Genomic DNA, 20,281 nt, shown 5'->3' with positions numbered 1-20,281 from the left:
CCTCAGAGGGAAGGCAAGGGAGGGTGGGGGTAAGGGGGAGAGATCAACCAAAGGACTTATATGCATGCATATACGCCTAACCAATGGACACAGACACCAAGCGGGGAAGGGCATGAGCGGGGCGGGGTGGGGGTGGAATGGGGGGAAAAGGACACACATGTAATACCTTAATAATAAAGAAAATAAAAAGCATTGAAGTATGACTTAAATGGAAAGCCAGGTCTGCATATGGTGTAGTCTAGGGGAAGTTGTTGGGGTGTTGTGCAGGGTCCAGGGGTTCTTCATACTTGCAAGTTAGCAAGCTAGCATATTATTGTTTCACTGATGCTAACAGAAGACAAGAGACTCACCTCACAGCAAGCAAGCATCATGAGTATGCATTGGTTACCCTGCTCTGCAGGATGTTCTAGATGAATGCCTGCACATGCAGTAGATTGCATTACAGGGGAGGAATACTGATCTTGTGAGGGATTGCCATTTTTATATCTAGTGGGAACAATTTGTTCTTTGTCCTAGGAGAAACTATCTCTCAATGTTGCTTGTTGCAAGCACAACACTGAGAAATGGCCCAAGTAAAGGGAAGTCAGGGCCTTGCATTCTTGGCATATGCGGGACACTCAGGGCCCAAGGCAGATGACCTCACTTAACAGGAAGGTGAGCTAGGAGAGAGCAGAAAGGCCATAGGAGACAAGACTGAAAAAGAAGGAAGGAATCAAATCACTGAGAAATTTAAATGCAATACACAGGAGTTTGAGCTTTGGGGGACCATGAAAGATGTTTTAAGATTTATGCTAAACCCCACTGGTTTTGTATGTATGACTTGAAATGATTCCTAGGACATCCTCCTTCTTTTGCCCCCAACTCATCTTTATAGTTAGTTAAAAAAAAAACTGCTGGACTCTATATGGTAATCTCCTCCCAGAAATTTATAAATTTGCAACCAAGAGAGTTTGGTCCATTTCTCCCTTTTCGGGGGCAAGGCTATATGGCTGTCATATTTTCTGCTATAAGAAGGAGGTTTTACTGTAACAAAAGAAAGCCTAAATCAACAAAGAGCAAGAGATTTGCACACATTCTAGTCTCTATTTTCATTTCCTTAGCGCATCTGCACCCCTGCTCTTCCTTTGCCCTTCACTGTCCCTTAAGATATCTTGATATATTTCCAATGCATTCCTTTCATAATTAATGGGAATTGAACTTTGGCTTATGTCACTTGAATCTAAAAGTGTGATCTAGTTTAGAAGAACAATATTTTCAGGTTTATCACTTAAAAACATTGTCACGTTTTTAGCAATATGGAAAACGGCTTCTAATTAAGACAAACTGGAAACAAGACCAATGGCCTATCACAATAGTCCAAGAGAGAAATTATGTTTCTATTTGCTCTTAAAGACATGCCATAATTAGATACTTATGATTCAGGGATAACTTTGGAAATAATTCCTGGCGCTGAAGATAGTTTAGAGCACTTCACTAGTTCCAGGGATAATACGTAAGGAATAATTTTACTTACAGTAGCTCAGGATCAAAAACTAACTCTTCCAAATGAGGAAAAAAAGAGCATATAAAACTAAAGAAAAAGGGGTAAGAACATGAAGGATCTGATAAGACATGAAGGTCAATGGGATAAAGAGCAATGGGCCTCCCTGTTTCATTGTTGCTATTGAACTCAAGCCCAGGAGCCCTGAAGACATTATTATACCAAGAAACTAAGAGGCTCAGGCCTGGCAGCTCAGTTGGTTAGAGCATCATCCCAATACACCAAAGTTTCAGGTTCAATCCCTGGCCAGGGTACATATAAGAATCCACCAATGAATGCAATGTTTCTCTTTCTCTTTCTCTCTCCCTTCTCTCTCTATAAAATCAATCAACAAAAGATATTTTAAAAGGAGAGAATGACAGAATTGTAAGGGCTTCATGGACACAGACAATAGTGTGGTGAAGGTCTGGGCTGGGAGCGAGGCAGGCTAGATGGGGTCAATGAGGAAAAAAAGGAGACATATATAATACTTTCAATAATAAAGATTTTTAAAAAGGAATTGTAAGGTCTTCATTTTGGTAGTCCTATAAGTGTGAATCACATACACTTAAAAGTTCACTTATCTCAGGGTAAACTAAAAATTCTAAATCATTAAAAAAAATCATACTTTTCAAGAATTCTAAAGACATAGAAATTTGTAAAGTATATTTTGCTTCTTAACTGCTATTTCCTCCTCCTAATTCTACTCCTCAAAGCTATCTACTGGCTATTTATCATTTTTTCTAAATATTTATTATTGAGAGTATTACGGATTCCCCCTTTTTTCCCCATTTCCCCCCTCCAATTGTTTCCTGCCCCAGCCCAGGCCTTCACCACTCTATTGTCTATATCCATAGGTAATGCATATATGCATATAAGACCTTTGGTTAATCTCTTTCAGCTCCCCTAACCCTCCTTCCTTCTGAGATTCATCAGTCTGGTCCATGTTTCCATGCCTCTGATTCTGTTATTCACCATTTTGGTTTGTCCATTAGATTTCTTATTCCTTTATTTTGATTTTTGGATTCAATTATTGATATGTATTTATTGCCATTTTCTTCTTCCTTCCTTCCTTCTTCTTTCTTCTTCCTCTTCCTCTTTCTCTTCTTAAAGAATACCCTTCAAAATTTCATGTAATACTGTTTTGGTGGTGATGAACTCCTTTAGCTTTTTCTTGTTTGAGAAGCTTTTTATCTGACCTTCAATTCTAAATGATAGCTTTGCTGGGTAGAGTAATCTTGGTTGTAGGTCCTTGCCATTCATCACTTTAAATATTTTTTGCCATTCCTTTCTAACCTGCAAAGTTTCTGTTGAGAAATCAGCTGACAGTCATAATTGTGCTCCCTTGTAGATAACTAACTGCTTTTCTCTTGCTGCTTTTAAGATTCTCTCTTTGTCTTTAAACCTTGGCATTTTAATTATGATGTGTCTTGGTGTGGGATTCTTTGGGTTCCTCTTGTTGGGGACTCTCTGCACTTCCTGGACTTGTCTATGTCTTTCACCAGGTAGGGGAAGTTTCTGTCATTATTTCTTCAAATAGGTTTTCAATATCTTGCTTTTTCTCTTCTCTTTCTGACGCCCCATAATGTGAATGTTGGCACACTTGAAGTTGTCCCAGAAACTCCTTAACACTATTTTCATATTTTGGGGGCCATTTTTCTTTTTGCTCTTCTGGTTAGTTGTTTTTTGTTTCCTCATATTCCAAATCAATTCTTTAATTCTCAGAATCATCTACTCTATCATTGAATCCTTGTAAATTATTCTTTATTTCAATTAGTGTATGCTTAATTTCTGACTGGTCCTTTTTGATGCCTTTGAAATTCTCACTAAGATCCTTGAAAGTTTCACTAAATCCCTTGAAGCTCTCACTATGATCATTGAGCAATCTTATAGCTATTGTTTTGAACTCTCTATCCAGTAGTTTGTTTGCTTCCATTTCATTTAGAGATTTCTTCTTTTCTTTCATTTGTGACATGTTTCTTTGCCTCCACATTTTGGTTGCAAAGTGTTTGTTTCTATGTATTAGGTAGAGCTGCTGTGTCTCCTGGAATAGGTAGAGTGGCCTTGTGCAGCAGGTGTCCTGTAGGGCCCAGGGGCTCAGCCTCCCCAGTCACCTGAGCTGGGCACTCTAGGCCTGCCCCTGTGTGGAATGTGTGCAGTCTTCTTGTAGTTGAGCCTTGATTACTGTTGGCATCACTGTAAGGAGTTGACCTCCAGGCCAATTGGCTGTGAGGACCAAAAGCTACTATACTGGAAGAGCGGCTATGCAGGAGACACCCCTATGGAGCAAGACTTGCTTCAGTGGGGCTTTGTTGTTATCCGAGTCTGCCCCTTGAGTGTGTCACTTGCTTGTGGATGTATAGAGTTGTAACCTGGTATGTTCTAAAGCTGTCCACCGGGTGCACTGGCTCTGAGGTCTCCTAGTAGGTGCAAAGTCAGCCACTGCCAAGGGCCACCTGCAGGAGCTACAGAGCTATCTGCAGATGGCTGCTACTTATATTGGGCTTGAAAGTGCCAGGGCTAGGCTAAGCTGTGAAGCAAGACAGGCTGCTGCTAGTGCCAGGTCTTGGGCCTCTTATTGATAGGCATGGGGCATGCTGATGCCAGCTGCTGCTTGATTGAGAGATTTTAGGAAAGTCTGAAGCCTGAGCCAAGACAGGCCATTCATATGGAAAAGCCGCTACAAACAGCTTAAGTGGTACAGGAAATCATCGGGATAGAGTGCACAGTGTGAGCCCCGCTGATAGAAATTCAGATATGGCTGCCAGTCAGCTCTGCAACAGGAGATGTCCAAGCACAGGAACAATGACCCCTATGAGCACCCATATCTTGGAGAAAGCCACCCCCAAGTTCCTGCCCTAATGCCAAACAATCCAGTTCCTCCCTGTGTGTCCCTGGTTTCCCCAATGCTGCCTCTCAGCACTGGAGCCCAGAGGGAGCAGGACAGAGTATGTTCCTGAGCCAGCCCTTTAAGCGGAACTGCCTGGGTCTCCAGCAGCCTCTGTGTCACTCTGTTACAGTCTCTGCTGATTTTTCTACAGCCAGAAGTTACAGGGACTTTTCTTCCCAGCACTGGAACCCTGGGCTTGGGGTCTGGTGTGGGGCTGGGAACCCTTGCTTCTCACAGGAGGCCTCCACAGTGGAGATACCCCTCCTGGTTTAAAAAAAAAAAGCACACATAGGTGTCAGACCAGCTCATTCAGTGCCTCCACCCTTCCTACTAGTCTCAATGCAATTTCTTCTTTACTTCTCTAAGTAAAGAAGTCTCTAGTTGTAGAACTTCCATTGAGACAGATTTCATACAGTTCTGATGGTTGTCCTGTATTTTAGTTGTAATTTTGATGTGGTTGTGGGAGGTGGTAAATACCAGCATTTACCTATGCCACCATCTTGGTTTTCCCAGCTGGCTACCCACTATTAATTGGATTTTGTGTACTTTGTGTTGGGGTATGTTCATACATAAATTAATACTCAGGAAGGTTCCTTTCTAGTCAGCCCATAGTTTGCTTTTTCCTCTCAACATACAGTAAGCCACATGTTCTTTAGTGGTATAGATTTACCTCTCTTAGTTTAAACACACAATTATCCATAATTTATCATTTAATATGCATTTACATAGCTACAAATTTTCTGTGCAATGAATATGTATATATGTTTAAATCTACCCAATTACTTTGTTTAAATATATTCCCATAAATTGGAATTGCTAGGCAAAGGGTGCACACAATTTAAATTAATCCCGTTATAACTGCAGAATTCCCACTGAATGTAGAGAAAATCTTCATCAGTCTTTTCTTTTACTATGTTTAAATGAGCACTCTATTTCCTACCATCACAGGAACATTAAATATCAGTACTTTTAATGTTTCACAATGTGATATTCCTATTAAATTGTTTTTCCCTTGTTAATGTTAAGCTCAATCATCCTCACATATCCTTATTAGTCATTTATATGATGTAAATTTCCTCTTTATGCTCTTCTTTCATTTCCCTTAGAATATTAGTGTCTTCGCTACCAATTTATAACAGCTCATTTGTGATTAAGAATGCTAACATTTTGGTTGTTGTTCATTACAGATAAAATGCCATAGGGTATGTTTTCCCCATTTACTTCACTATTACGTTTACTTTATTTATTATACAGAAGTTACGTATTCAAATAATTATGTTCTTCTTTTTTTAAAGAAAGGCAATAGAAAATCATTAAAGGATTTAACACGAGAAATAAAGATAAGATCTGAGTTCTACTGGGAACTCAATTGGGAGTTAATTGGCAAATAGACTGGCAAGGAAAGGACCAAGAGTAGATGCAGGCTGATTTAGTAATCCAGCCATGAAAATGCACTAGATTAAAGCATGGTGGTGGTGATGGTAGTGGGTAGGGAAATTACAGGGACATTTGTGAAACAGAATCTAGAGAATTTGTTGATTGGTTGAATTCGTGGAGTGGGTGTGGATAAAACAACTGTGCTACTATGGCATATTATCGATTTAGTCATATTTCCGACTGGAACCTAAAGAGTTACCTACCACCATTGTTCTTCATAAAGAAGATGGGAGGGGAAAGGGACGGAGAGAAACAATTATCAAAACATGATCACAAGGCAACCAAAGGTGAATAGAGAAATCATCATTGATTGGAACTTCTAAAAATATTTATGAATGAACTCTAGGACAGATTTATGTTTCTATACATTGTAATTACAAATCAAATTATCTCTAAAATCTGTGGACTTAAATATTTAAATTATATAAAGTTTTGTCACATAGGACCCTGGAAGGAAATAAATTGCTACTTTCAAATGGCAGGGTATAGGAAAACTAGAAGGAATACTGTAGTACGCCCTGCTACCGCTTAGGGGCCAGGAGGAGAAAGTAGTGGCCAGAATCCAGAGAGAACTGTGAAGTCACTTGCAGGAGCTGTGTGCTTAGATTAAGGCAACATACATAAGCAGCCAGCAGTGGCTTCACCAGGTGAGATGGGAACCACCACTCTCCACCTGCCCAATCTCCGCTCCAGCCATTGCTCTCCCTCAACTGCTGAAGGCAAGAATGCCCATTGGCACAGCCTAAGAACAGAGCTCAGTGGAGAGTCTCTCTGAAGGGGCAAATCGAGACCTGCCAGCACATTCCACCTTTGTGCCCTTCATCTGGGAGAAAAGTTCTTACCCTCAATACCAGCAACACACAAAACCTGCCAGTGCAATGACATGCAAGAACGTGATAAAACACACTAGAGAATTAACTCCATCGCAGAGCCTCCCCCTGCTCATATTTACTCAGCATATTTCCAGGCAAAGTACCTTCTGCTTAACCTTAACTGAGTTAATTTAAATAACAGTATTTTGCAAAAGACCGGCCTTTAGTTTTAAACTACATTATATGAACAAACAAACTTTATTTTACCAAGGAATTAAACTATAAACAATAAATTATTTATTAACTAAAGAATTAAAACAGTTTCCAAGGGTAAAGGATTAGTACTTTGAGGGTGAGTTATGGGAGAAAAATATTTAACAGTTTATTACTTTATTAGATTAAAAAATAATTTTTTCTATATTATGTTTAAAGGTATTTTTTTATTAGAAAGAAAGAAGGGAGAGGGAGAGAGAGAAACATCAGTGTGAGAGCAATACATCGATCAGCATCCTCCTGCGTGCCTCCTATAGGGAATAGAGCCTGCAACCCAGGCATGGGTCCTGACCAGGAATCCATCTGGCAGCCTTTTTGGTACACAGGATGATGCCCAACCCACTGACCCACACCAGCCAGGGCTCTTCTATGATTTCTTTGCTCCCTGACTGAGCCTAAATTTTTTAATATATCTGAGACCATTTGTGACAGATTTATATAAAATTAATGTTGTAACTTTTGTAGAAAATATTACTGTTTACAAATCTCTATCACCATACCATGTGATCCTCAAAAACCACTGAAAGGGAAAAAGAACAAGCCTATAACACTATGTCTGTGAAAAAAAGAAAAATATTTTCTGAGAGAGTGAGCTGTTTGCTAAAGGTCACATAGCTAATAAGTGATGGAGTCAAGACTAAGCTATTTCAAAACTATAGGTTCATTATTATTCACTAAAATGTGTGACCATAATATGAGACAAATTATAAGTTGAAATATCTGCTTTACCCATTTTTTAGCCCATAATATTTCAATGCTTTGTCATACCTACTATTTTTTCTTATTTTGTAAGTAAGACATTTCCTACAAATTTATTAGCCTAAAGCTTACTTGTGCCTCTAAACTTATAAAAGTAAAATTTAGTTTTGTTTTGTAACTAAAGCTTTGAACTTATATGTATAGACAAACACATATCTATATGTCTTCACCTGACAAATAGTACCCTGAAGAACTCATGGATTCCAAAGCTTTATGACAGTTTCAATGTTATTCTTATTTCCTTTACCTTTTAAGTTTATAAAAAAACCTTTTTTAAAAATTACTCTTTTTTGCAAAGTAAAATGTATCCCAACTCTGGTGAGAATATACTGTTCATCTCTTCATTTTATTGACCTACTTCAGTTTTGGCTCATTAAACACAGACATTTTCAATGATCAAAAGAAAATGAATCAAATGTAACTTAGTATAACCTTACTAAATAAGAGAATTGTTCAAAAAGCAAATAAATCTGAACTGGTAATTTAATATTGACAATCTTCTATTTAAAGAAAATATATGTAGAGAGAACAAGGACATCCAGGAATAATTTTTACATTCCTTTGATCTATGAAGGCTTTTTATCCAACACCCTTCTCAGTTCTTACCTCTCTCAAAATCAATATTGAAGGAATTATGAACTAATGTCCCTTGAAACTGTAAAGCAAGGAAAAGCAAAGGACTATGAGCTCTGATATCTGCAAAGATCATTAAATTATATTGCCATATGGAATTATAAAACCTAAATAAATTTGGTTATAGCACAGGAGAGGAAAACTAGTAATTCAAACCCATTATCCTAATAAGAGTAATAAACAATTTAAATTATGAAATAAGAAATAGTAACTATTGAATATAACTGTATTTGAAACATATTTAAGTTAATACCTGAACCATATCAAAATATTCATGTCTCATAGGAACTGACATAGGTAATCCTTCTACTTAGGTAAAATTTCCTAATGCCTCTATAAGCTATCCCAAATAAATAACCAACCACACTTCATACAGAAAAAAAAAGATGTGGGGGTTTTTTCTAAGATATTATTGAAGAGAGGTCCTAAACACTTGGTATTTCTAAAATTGGAATTGTTGGAAATAATTTAGAGACAGATTATTCCTGCTTTCAAATACCATGTTTTACAATTTGGCAGCAATTATTTGTTTGCTTATTATGAAAGGTTGTAGTCTTGCTACTTGGTCCATATGGAATCTGGATCAGTATCCTTTAATAAACAATATTCCCAGCGGAGGAATAATTCTACATATAAGTGATGTGTGCATTGCTCCAAACAAGGGCAGGTGATGGGAAAAAATAAATCATTTTCGAGGTCCTTACTATTAATTTCCTCATGGAAAAAACACTTTGCAAAAAAAATATTCACATAAAACACAAACCAACCAATCCAGAGCCAAATGTAAATTATATTTGGTCACCCTTATTTTTCTCCATTCTCCCAATAATATTCCCAACACCATTTAATGATGAGACTGTCTTTACTCCATTGTATGCTCTTGTCTCCTTTGTCAAATATTAATTGAGTGTAATGGCTTAGGTTGATTTCTGTGTTCTCTGTTCTGTTCCATTAATCTATATGCCTGTTCTTGTGCCAGTACCAGGCAGCTTTGATTATAATGGCTTTGTATTATAATTTGATATCTGGTATTATGAAAAAATGCTCAAAGTCACTAATCATCAGAGAGATGCAAATCAAAATGACGATGGAGTATGACCTCACACCTGCCACAATGGCTACCATCAACAAATCAATAAATAACAAGTGCTGGTGAGGATGTGAAGAAAAGGAACCCTAGTACACTGCATGGGAATGCAGACTGGTACAGCCACCATGGAAAACAGTATGGAGCTTCCTCAAAAAATTAAATATATGCCCTAACCGGTTTGGCTCAGTGGATAGAGCGTCAGCCTGCGGACTCAAGGGTCTCAGGTTTGATTCTGGTCAAGGGCATGTACCTTGGTTGCGGGCACATCCCCAGTGGGGTGTGTGCAGGAGGCAGCTGATCGATGTTTCTCTCTCATCGATGTTTCTAACTCTCTATCCCTCTCCCTTCCTCTCTGTAAAAAAAATCAATAAAATATATTTTAAAAAATTAAATATGGAGCTTCCAATTTGACCCAGTGACCCCACTCCTAGGAATGTATCCTAAGAATCCCAAAACACCAATCAGAAAGAATATATGCGCCCCTGTATTTATAGAAGCACTATTTACAATAGCTAAGATCTGCAAACAGCTCAAGTGCCCATCATTAGACGAGTGGATAAAAAAGATGTGGCATATTTACACAATGGAATATTATGCAGCTGTATAAAAGAAGAATCTCTTACCCTTTGAGACAGCATGGAGAGATCTGGAGAGTGTTATGCTAAGCAAAATAAGCCAGTCAGAGAAAGATAAGTATCACATGATCTCACACATATGTAGAACCTAATGAACAAAATAAACTGATGGACAACATAGAAGCATGGAACAGACTGACAAATCTCAGGGGAAGGGGGGGAGGGGCAGGAAGAAGTTAACCAAATAACTTATATGCATATATGCATAACCCATGGACACAGACAATAATGTGGTGAAGGCCTGGGGGAGGAGTGTAGAGAGGGTCAATGGGGAAAAAGGGGAACATCTGTAATACTTTCAACAATAAATAATTTTCTTAAAGTGTGCCAATAAATCTAGTATTTTAAATGTTGAATAATCTTCCTTTCCTTGCAGAACAGAGTTCAGGAAACTTTTTTTCCAGACATTTGTTTGGCAATTAATTAATTTAGTCCATTTCAAACATATTAGATAATATAGATAAAAATTCCTTTAAATTTAAACTTAAAAAAAGGGTTGGGTCACTTTATAGAATGTGTGGTAGAGTTACATAAGAAAACATTAACTCCATAAAAACAATTTACTGAGCCCAGAACAAAATATGTTTTTAAAAACTTCAACTTCTACATTTCTCATTCTATTAAGATTAAGCATAGAAAACATAATTAAACACAAGAAACTTAGCCTATTAGGTAACTCTACATATAAGATTAAATCTACAAATCAAAATTTATGTATTAATGTTGTCCTAATCACAGAACAAAAAGATACATCACAGATCCTGCTCTCAAGTAGCCTAAAGTCTAGTAGAGGGAAAGAGATATTTTTAAAATCGGTATTGCTGCTTGGAGTCCCTACCTTATACTAGAACAGTGATGGCGAACCTATGACACGCGTGTCAGAGGTGACACGTGAACTCATTTTTTGGTTGATTTTTCTTTGTTAAATGGCATTTAAATATATAAAATAAATACAAAAATATAAATCTTGGTTTTACTATGGTTGCAAATATCAAAAAATTTCTATATGTGACAAGGCACCAGAGTGAAGTTAGGGTTTTTCAAAATGCTGACACGCCGAGCTCAAAAGGTTCTCCATCACTGTATTAGAAATAACTAAGTAATGACTGTGTGCGATGAGTTCCAGGTTTTGCAGGCTGATGAAGAAAAACACAGTGCCTCAAGATGGCAGTCACAAAGAGCTTTATTTGGACAGTACTTTGACAGGAGATAGCAGAAGCAGGACTACTACCCAGAAGAGGAAAAGGGCAAGGGAACCCCCAGATGAGAGGGGAGCTGGAGAGAGGGCTCACGTGTCTTGGTGATATCAACTCAGCAGCAAGATGGGAAGTCTCTGAATCAGAGAGCTTCACAGCACAGCCCCAGAGTTCGTTTCACCTCTAACTAGCAGAAGTTGGGTGCGGTTTTGTGGGATGCAATGCAAGCAAGCTCTAAATGACTACAAATGTGCTTACTTGAGCATATTTAAAGCAATGGGGTGTGTAAACATTTGAGTATGGCACTGGTGGTCTTTGGGCTATTGACTCCAACCTGCTGTGAACAAGTTAAATGCATAGGGGCCAAGCCCTAACCCATTTACATAACACCATAAAACATTTAAAAGTGTCATTGTATTTAGATAGCAGAATTGTGCAGGTTCAATACCCACGGATTGATGTCAACAAATATTTCAACTTTTATTCCATGTCAGACACTGTGCTGGGCACCAGATATTCTACAGTGAACCAGGTACACAACAGGACAGGCTACCTAATTTGCAAGGCCCGATGCAAAAGGAAAATGCAGGACCCTTCGTTCAAACTTCAAGATGGCAACAGAAGAATATTAAACCAAGCAGGAGGTTCTTCTGAGTGGGGGACCCTGTGTGACTGCACAGGTTACATGCTTGTGAAACTGCCCCAGTAGACATGTTCTCTGTTCTCATCATGCGCACAATCTAGTGATGAGCAATCAACAGTAAAAAGAAAGAAAATATGTCACCTTGATAACTGGGAAACACAGTTCAGTGAACCTCGAGAAAGGCCTCTGAGAAGAGCTGACATTCAAGCTAAGTCCTAAAGTATGCAAACCAGCCAGGTATATAACGTGTGCGTGTGCGTGTGCATATGCGTGTGTGTGTGAGTGTGCGTGTGTGTGTGTGTGTGCGTGTGCGTGCATGTGTGTGTGTGTGTGAAGGAGCCACAGATTGTCCAGCTTATGACAGTGGTTCTCAATTAGTTTGATTTTGCCTCCCAAGGGACATTTGGCAATATCTGACGTTTTGGTTGTCACAACTGGGGAAAGGAGGCTATTGCTCCTAGTATCCAGTGGGTGAAGGTCATGGAAGCTTCTGAACATCCTACGATGCACAGGACAGCTCTCCACCTACCCATCACCAAGCCCCGCACAACAAAGAATTATTCAGCCCATACGTTAATGGTGCTGATATTGAAAAATCTTAATGTAAAATGAATGTATGTCATGGGCAAAGCCGAAAGCGGTGTAAGAGTTTAGCACATTAACCTTTCATGTCCTTAGCCCTATGACGTCACGGTAGTAAATATTGGAAACCCATATTCCAACAACAAGGGAGAATTCAACTTATGGTGCAGTGAGTCAGTGAAATACTATACTATCACTAAAAAATACATGCCTAGAAGGATGTTTAATGCCATGGGAAATACTGATAGGTTCATAATTAGTTACAAAGAATAATAAAGTGGTTCTATATACCTTCACAGAATATTTATGTGCTTAGCAGAGCATTAGTAAGAGTATTGAAAGATGAATGCAAAGGGTTATTGGTGGTTATTTCTGGGTGGTAGTTATTTTATGCTTTTCAGTGCTTTAAATTTTCAGGAGAATGTGTATTCTTTCATAAAACCACAAAAGCACAAAATCTCATTTTCTTTCTCTAAAAGTACATTATACATTCCACTTACAAAACAGCCATATGTGAACCTGATATGGCTAATCAAAAACTGTCCTATTTAGTGTGATTCATAGAATGACTAATCATTTTAGAATGATTTCAGCCGTATCATTAGTGAAATCTGAAATACCTAAGGCTGTAAAGGAGAAGAACTGAGGGCACAATTGGTGCTGCCATCTCTTCGAGTTGAAGGTCAGGCTTTTATAAAAGAAAGACAGATGTGGGAAACGGCTACTTTCCATGAAATTGTTATTGTTACTTAACCGAGTAGATCAGGTACCATATTCACAATCTATTCCAGCAAAGCATATGACTGAAGTTTCTCATGACTCCATTAAAACAAAGTGAATTTATAAATTGTGCCTGTTTAGGAGATGCATCTGGTTGTTGGAATGTTACTTTTGTCTAATACTAGTTAATAATAATAAATGTTACAGACATAGGAGGTGTTCATATCAAATGTGGAAAGCAAATTATATACACACATAGAGAAAACAAAAATTCATATTTCAGAAAATCTAGACAAGTTGGAAATGGGGTTCACAGGGGAGTAGGAAAATCATGAAATGCTACTTATAAGTTCCCCAAATTGCACCCCTCCTGACACCAGTTATACAAATATACAATGCATTGACAAAAAGGAACTTACTAGTAAATTATGGGATGGAGGGAGAACACACACAACATTTACATTTATTAATAAACAATGAAAGAATAGGGTATGATTATGGACAGTCATATTCCATGGCCCAAAAGTAGAACATTATACTCACTATAAGTTTTACTCCCCATCATTAAGTTTTACTAAAAGGCCTGGATAAAAACAAAATCCATGATTCTCTTAGACATCAAAACTCACACTGGATTGTCTAGAGGAGAAAGTGACAAACTTCCCTGACACCGGAAGGAGGCCTTAATGTTTACAATTCAACACAGACATCTTGCACAGAATCAGAAAACAATGATCAGACAAAGCCCCTTGAGATCTGTGGTGCAGCAGGAGAGCCACAAGGAGACTCTACAAACCCCCAAAATGACTAAACAACCCACTATATCCACCAACAAGAGTGACTACTGCTTTTCATTCATGGTAACTATTCACACTTTAATCTTCCTAACACATAAACTACAAAGATGCCCCGTTCCTGAACTGTCCCACTTATTAAACCCTCCTTGTGATCAGCTGGCACAGCCCAGTTCCCATAAACGCCCCTCTCAATCACCTCTTACCAAGACATCCACAGTTCCTGAGGTGTGCAATCCTCCTTGCTGCAGAAAGCAAAATGAACCTAATTTATTTAACAATAGGTTTGTTTCTGGCAATTCTTGGCTGATGGATTTCAACAGAGGCAATCCCGACAATGATCTTCCCAAATGTCAGACCATGGGTCCCTTTTATGGCTTTGAAAATTCAATCACCATAATTATGCTTTTCCATCAACCAAAGGGGTTAGTTCTTGAGAAACAAGAATTTGAGATTACTGTCAAAGAGTGACTATGGCCACCAGCCACCTCATTGTGTGACTACCTAAGCCACTCACTCTATTCATACTACTTCACCTCCCTGAATACAGACAGCAGAATGGTGGTGATGTCAGAGGAGGCAGTAGCTTTGGGTGCTGCCACTAGCAGCGGTGTAGCCTCATTTCCTTCTTAGAGTTTCCATTAGTTCACAAAAAGAAACAAAATAGTCACCATAACCTAATAAATGCCATTTCAGATAGAAACATATTTCCCAACTTTAAAAACAATCATTTGTGAATTTAAAAGAAAGCACTAGGATGTTATAAATACATCTTCTGATATATAGAGATCTAAAACTAAAATTTTACCCTTAAAGGCCAAGACCAGTTAAAATCAAGACACTAAATAAAAACTCTAATGACAGCAATGCATTTTTGAGCACTTACTATATGCCTGGATTTGTGCTATTTTACATCCATCCATTATTTCATATCACCTATGCAGCAACCCTTTCCAAACTATTAATGTTCCCATTTTACAGATGAGGAAACAGAGGTTCAAAGAAGATGACTGATTAACCTAGGTCACTGAGATTCTGGTGGCAAAACCAAGTTTTGAAATCCAAATATCTATAATTCTAGCAGACAGATTGTTTCTCTTGAGTGTAAAAATGAAATGACACTGTCCTTGAAGAGATTATAAGATTTGATTACAATGAAAGCAGTTAAAAAAATTAAAATGCTAGAGCTCTGCTTAAAGTGTTCTATAGTATCATGATTTCATTCTGCCACATCAACTTTATTTTTATTATCTCATTTATGGCCAAAAGCTACCAAGAAAAAGTTGTCTTCCACAAACTACTCTTTGTATCAATGAACATGCACATTTTAAAAACCAGTTGGTATATAAACTAACTGCATGTAGTCTTGGACTTTTTATAAGCCTCTCCTTTCTGAATTATCTTCTTTTTAAAAGGAAATAATACATGTGTGAACAATGCACGTGTGAAGAGAATTTCAATGGGAAAGCATTATCCCTCTTCCCCAATAAATAACATAAAAATAAAAGGACCTTTAAAAGACACTTTCTCTAACAGTACTTTCTGAATAAAATAAACAAGAGCAACGGGCACCTTGACTACTACTTAGGAAATAAAATCAGAACACAGGGAAATCTGTAATTCTAATCACATTTACACCTTCTCTCCTTTTTTACATTTCTCATCCAAACATCCTTAGGAGCTCAATAGGCCTAAAAGAATTGGAGCAGAGTAGAGAACAAAGGTGAGGGGAATCTGAGAAACAGCTGAAATGGCCCTTCTCACCACCTTAATAATTTCAAATTGGTAAAGTAGTTTACAGAAGATTAAAAGTCACAAATGTGGGAAGAAACTGTAGTGAAAGACAAGTACCATAAGATTTCAGTCAATGTAGAATTGAACAAACAAACTGAATTACCAAGCAAAATAGAGACAGCCTCATGGATAGAGAGCAGGTGGGAGGGGTGAACTGGGGGTGGTGGAGGGATTGAGCCAAAAAGAAGAAAAAAGGGAGAGAGAACTCATGGACATGAACAACAGTGTGGTGACTGTGGTGGGGAGGTGGAAGAGGGCATAGAGAGGATAGATGGTGATGGAAAAATTTAAATTAAAATAAAAAGTTGTTCTACCAGCTTATATTATTTTTTAAAAGCATTTTGGCTAGATAGCTCAGAAATGAACCTTTTGTGAACAAGAAATGCAAGAAAGCACTTAAAAATAAACTTTTAAGGAAAACAAATACGAAATGATATGTATTTGCTTTTGTCGATGAAAGCCTGTGTGCTAAGTAAATACATTTGTTACAGAGAATGTTAATATTTGTGCTTTAATGTGGAAATGACTACTTGTATATTAACTATGCTCTCTCTTGAGATTGAGGGTAATTTTAGAAAACAAGATAGCCAACTACTATACTTAATCAAGCTAAATGTTGAAGAACATATAAAATTAAGAAAAGCATTTAGGTCACATGTCATATGTGTGGTTTACTCAATTTGGAAATTAATTTTTTTTTACTGGGAAGAAGAGAAATATCAGTCTTAAAAGAAACAGCTCAATATTTCATTTAACTACTAAAATAAAATTTGAACAACAATACAGAGACAAGAAAAGTACAGAATTATATCAAATTCATATGTGAATGCCTTTTACTGGGCGATTCTAATTCAGAATAATTCTCTTGTATGACTTTTTCTTATTGCAAATATCAAAGGAAGTTAGCACTTCTTCCCACCAGCACCACTCGCGTCCCTCAGAGTGCAACCCTGCACAGCCCCATTAGGAGGTGCTACTATAATTCCTCCATCATCATAAGCCACAGATCAATAAAGGTACTCGCAATGGGAAAACAATCCGGAATGTCTAAGAAAAAAAAGGTGATTGCCACCCTGGTGTGCGTGTGTGTGTGTGTGTGTGTGTGTGTGATGTGTATCAAACCCAAATAAGTACAACCATTTCCTTCTCTGCAGGGCAGAGCTTCAGTTTCTCCTTACATAGTGGTAAAAGGCCATGATACACTGTAAAGTTCCTCTTCAGATGAGATGAAACACACACAAGGTCCTAGAAATGTAACACCTTCTAGTCCATGCTTTGTATCCAGTGGGAACCAGATATGAAAGCTGGGTGAAATCAAGGCCTTACTAGGGAGCTGTCAACATTCACTGAACATATCAGCCAAAATTATGGTAAATGGGAGGCAAAATCTAATAATGCAGGTAAGGATTTCACAGCTCAATGCCCTCTCTGCGTCCTCCTCCCCAACACACAACCCCTGGTAAGTAAGGTTTTATTAGCTACCGATAAGTGAGGTTTACTTTTTAATGAAAAGAATGCACTGAAATAAGAAAGCAGATTTAAAGGGGGTCCTATTGCACAGAAGAATTGCCCTAAACTGAGAATTTCAACTATATTGTTTCAAATAGCACAGAAAAAGCACCTAGTACGGAACAGATAGTCACATAAATATTGGTGTTTGATTAAAAAACTGGTCACATAAACTAACATGGATTCAGCGTTCCCAAATGCCTAGACTGTCCTTGTAGGATGACTCCAGAACTGAGTTCATAGCCAGCAAAGCAATCAAGCAGAATACCTACTCCGTGGCGCTCACAGCAAGTCTCCTCATCCTAGAAACTCACGCAGAGAACGGATTTTGGACTCAAGCATCCTGCACAAGTTCTTTGTTAACCAATACTGTACGCTCACAGTACTCGGTCTGTGTTGGCTTCATAGTCAGGGTACCTTGTTCCAGGAAGATCTCAGCTCCAGACACCTGCTATTGCGTTTGACAATTAAGACCTATTCTTCCAAGCCTACTACCCTAACCTGGAGATTCCGCGCCAGCGGAAGGGAATTTGCGCGGTAGGGGCAGGGAGCAGGGGGCAATGGAGCACATAAAAGGCGCATACAGGGAGCAGAATCTACACTGGCCACACCTGCTGTACTCTCTCCCCTTCAATCTTTGGTGCATCTCATCCCTGCTCAGTGGCTCTCCAATACGTTCAGTTCGTTCGCCTGTTGCCATCACACCTTTCAGGAGTTGAAACTACCAGGTGATTCTGAGAGACAATACTGGCCAGTTTGGTTCCAGGCAGAGGGTTTGGTGCCGGAGCTCGGACGCCAGTGCGGATGGGTGTACCGGGTCCCAGTGCTAATTACAGAGGAGGTGGGCTGCCCCGTCAGTGCCCCGCTCTCCAGCAAAGAAGAGTTACGCAGGTTTGCCTTTTTCGTATCAAACTTGGAGCGACCAACCCAACTCATTCCACCCAAATAGAAAGCACATACGGGGCCCCCGGCGGGGCACTGGTGAAATTCCCACCCGGAACAGCTGTCTGCTTTACTGGCCTGTTCCCACACATCAGCCGAGACTGAGGGAAGCAAATGCCCAAAGCACGCCTTGGCCGCCGACTACTCCCATGGTCCAGGAGACCCGGACCTGCGCGGCGGCGCTCGGGATGGTCACCCCGAGCTTTCCCCAGAGGCCTCACCGGGTTCACCTTGAGCGGCCAAAGGGCCTGAACGGTCATCTTCCCACCAAGGGCCACCCCAGGAGGCTGGGCGCAGTGCCTGCCGGCGCTCGGGACGCCCCGGCCCGCGCCCAGGCGCACTGCGCGGCGCCGGCCAGCGTCGCCTTACCTGGCCTCGGCGAATCTGGCAGCCCCTTGACCGCTCCCACCAGGCGCCACTGGAAAAGTTTCCGAACTTCCTCGCAGCTCTGCCCGCCGTCGCTTCGGGCAAATACAGCAAGAGCCAGAAGGAGGAGACAGCAGCAGCCCACGCGCCAGGTCGGTCTGCCCATCATCGGTGTCCTCATCACCCCTTTCCCACCGTGGATCCCACTCCCCCGCGCGCCCGGCGCTGAACGCTCTAGAAAAAGGTTCTGAAAAGGTTCTGCAAAGGCTCGGGGGTCCAGGCTCCCTAGAGGTGCCGTCCGGCGGCTTGCGTTCCGGGACCGCTCGGGACACGCGCTGCACCTGCGAGCACTTGGCTTTCTCCGGAGGAGCCCGGGGCGGAGACACCAGAGTTCTCGGGCAGAGCGCCGCCGCGTCTCCCGCTCCGGCGGGGCCGAGCTGGCGCTGCGCGGGCGAGAAATGGAGCTGGAGCCGTACGGAGCCCGCGGGCATCCGGATCTGGCACCGCTGCGGTCGCCACCGGCTCCGCTGGAAACCGCCAACCTGGGACGCGCCAGCCAGCGGCGCTCCGCGGCCAGGCCCCGCCCCACGGCCAGGCCCCGCCCCGCGGCCAGGCCCCGCCCCGCCCCCAGGCCCCGCCCTCGGCACCCTGCCCCGAGCCGCACGAGCCCTGCTGCTCTAATGCGGGGATCCACGCAGCAGAGGCTGGAGAGCGACGCTGCCTGGAGCAAAGAAACAAATAGATGAAATCCAACCCGGTCCTCGCTCTGCTAGCCAATCGCGGGGACAGTCTGAGAAAAGAAAGAGCGAATGTATGAAGAGGCTCAGAGAACACAAGACAGGAGAAGCACCAACTAGCGCGAAGATGAAATATTTCCCTATAAATCTCGGTCCTCTGTACATAGGACTTTGTATTCAAATTGCATGAAAAGGTATCGGCATCATATAAAAAGCAAGAACGGTTTACAGTTAAATATTCCAATTGAGAGGCTTAATAGCACTTACAGGTTTTAAGAGCATACTTGAGCAGTTACTTTTTTAATCGCTTTCTGGTCTGCTTTGAAACATTTTTCTGTAACATTACGATTTTCTGAGTTTAGAAGTCATAAAAATTACATTCAAATCTTATCACATTCTTATCACAGTAAAGTCGTTTATTCATTTAACATATTTTTATATGTTTTCATTTATCTCAGAGAGGAAGGGAGAGGGAGAGAGAGTTAGAAACATCAATGATGAGTATCATTGGTTGGCTGCCTCCTGCACGCCCCCTACTGGGGATCCAGCCCGCAACAGGGGCATGTGCCCTGAAGGGGAATCAACCATGATCTCCTAGTTCATAGGTCGTGCTCAACCACTGAGCCACACCAGCTGGGCCAGCATCATACTTTGTATTTCAATATTAAGGGCACACTTCTCGAATTTCTTTAACACACTTCTCAAAGATTTACTAAGATAAGAGTGGTCAGGAGATTTTCTCACAAGGAAGATAGAAAAATAAAGACTGTAAGTAATTTTTCAATGACAAAGGAATTTTCTCAATTTATGAAAGGAATGCATTAGAAACCATAAGCAAAGGGTCAGATACATTTTCTTTTCTTTTTTTAACCCTTCTTCTTTTTGATTGCGGTAACATTGGTTAATAACACATGTGTTTCAGATATACAGCATTATAATTTGGTATCTGT

General features: G+C 40.1%; 1 protein-coding gene across 1 annotated transcript in view; it reads right to left on the bottom strand.

Annotated features, from left to right (window-relative positions):
- Positions 1-19,160, bottom strand: part of GPC5 (glypican 5) — a 654,824-nt gene extending 635,664 nt beyond the window's left edge. The window contains exon 1 of the mRNA XM_059681213.1: positions 18,598-19,160. Coding sequence (XP_059537196.1) covers positions 18,598-18,775 — 178 coding nt within the window. The 5' untranslated portion in view covers positions 18,776-19,160. The remainder of the gene's footprint in view (positions 1-18,597) is intronic.
- Positions 19,161-20,281: the final 1,121 nt, after the last annotated feature.

The sequence above is a fragment of the Myotis daubentonii genome, chromosome 2 (genome assembly GCF_963259705.1).
Source record: "Myotis daubentonii chromosome 2, mMyoDau2.1, whole genome shotgun sequence".
In the NCBI taxonomy this organism is placed as follows: Eukaryota; Metazoa; Chordata; class Mammalia; order Chiroptera; family Vespertilionidae; genus Myotis; species Myotis daubentonii.
Note: the sequence above shows the minus strand (reverse complement) of the source record. Positions and strands in the feature narration are given on the sequence as shown.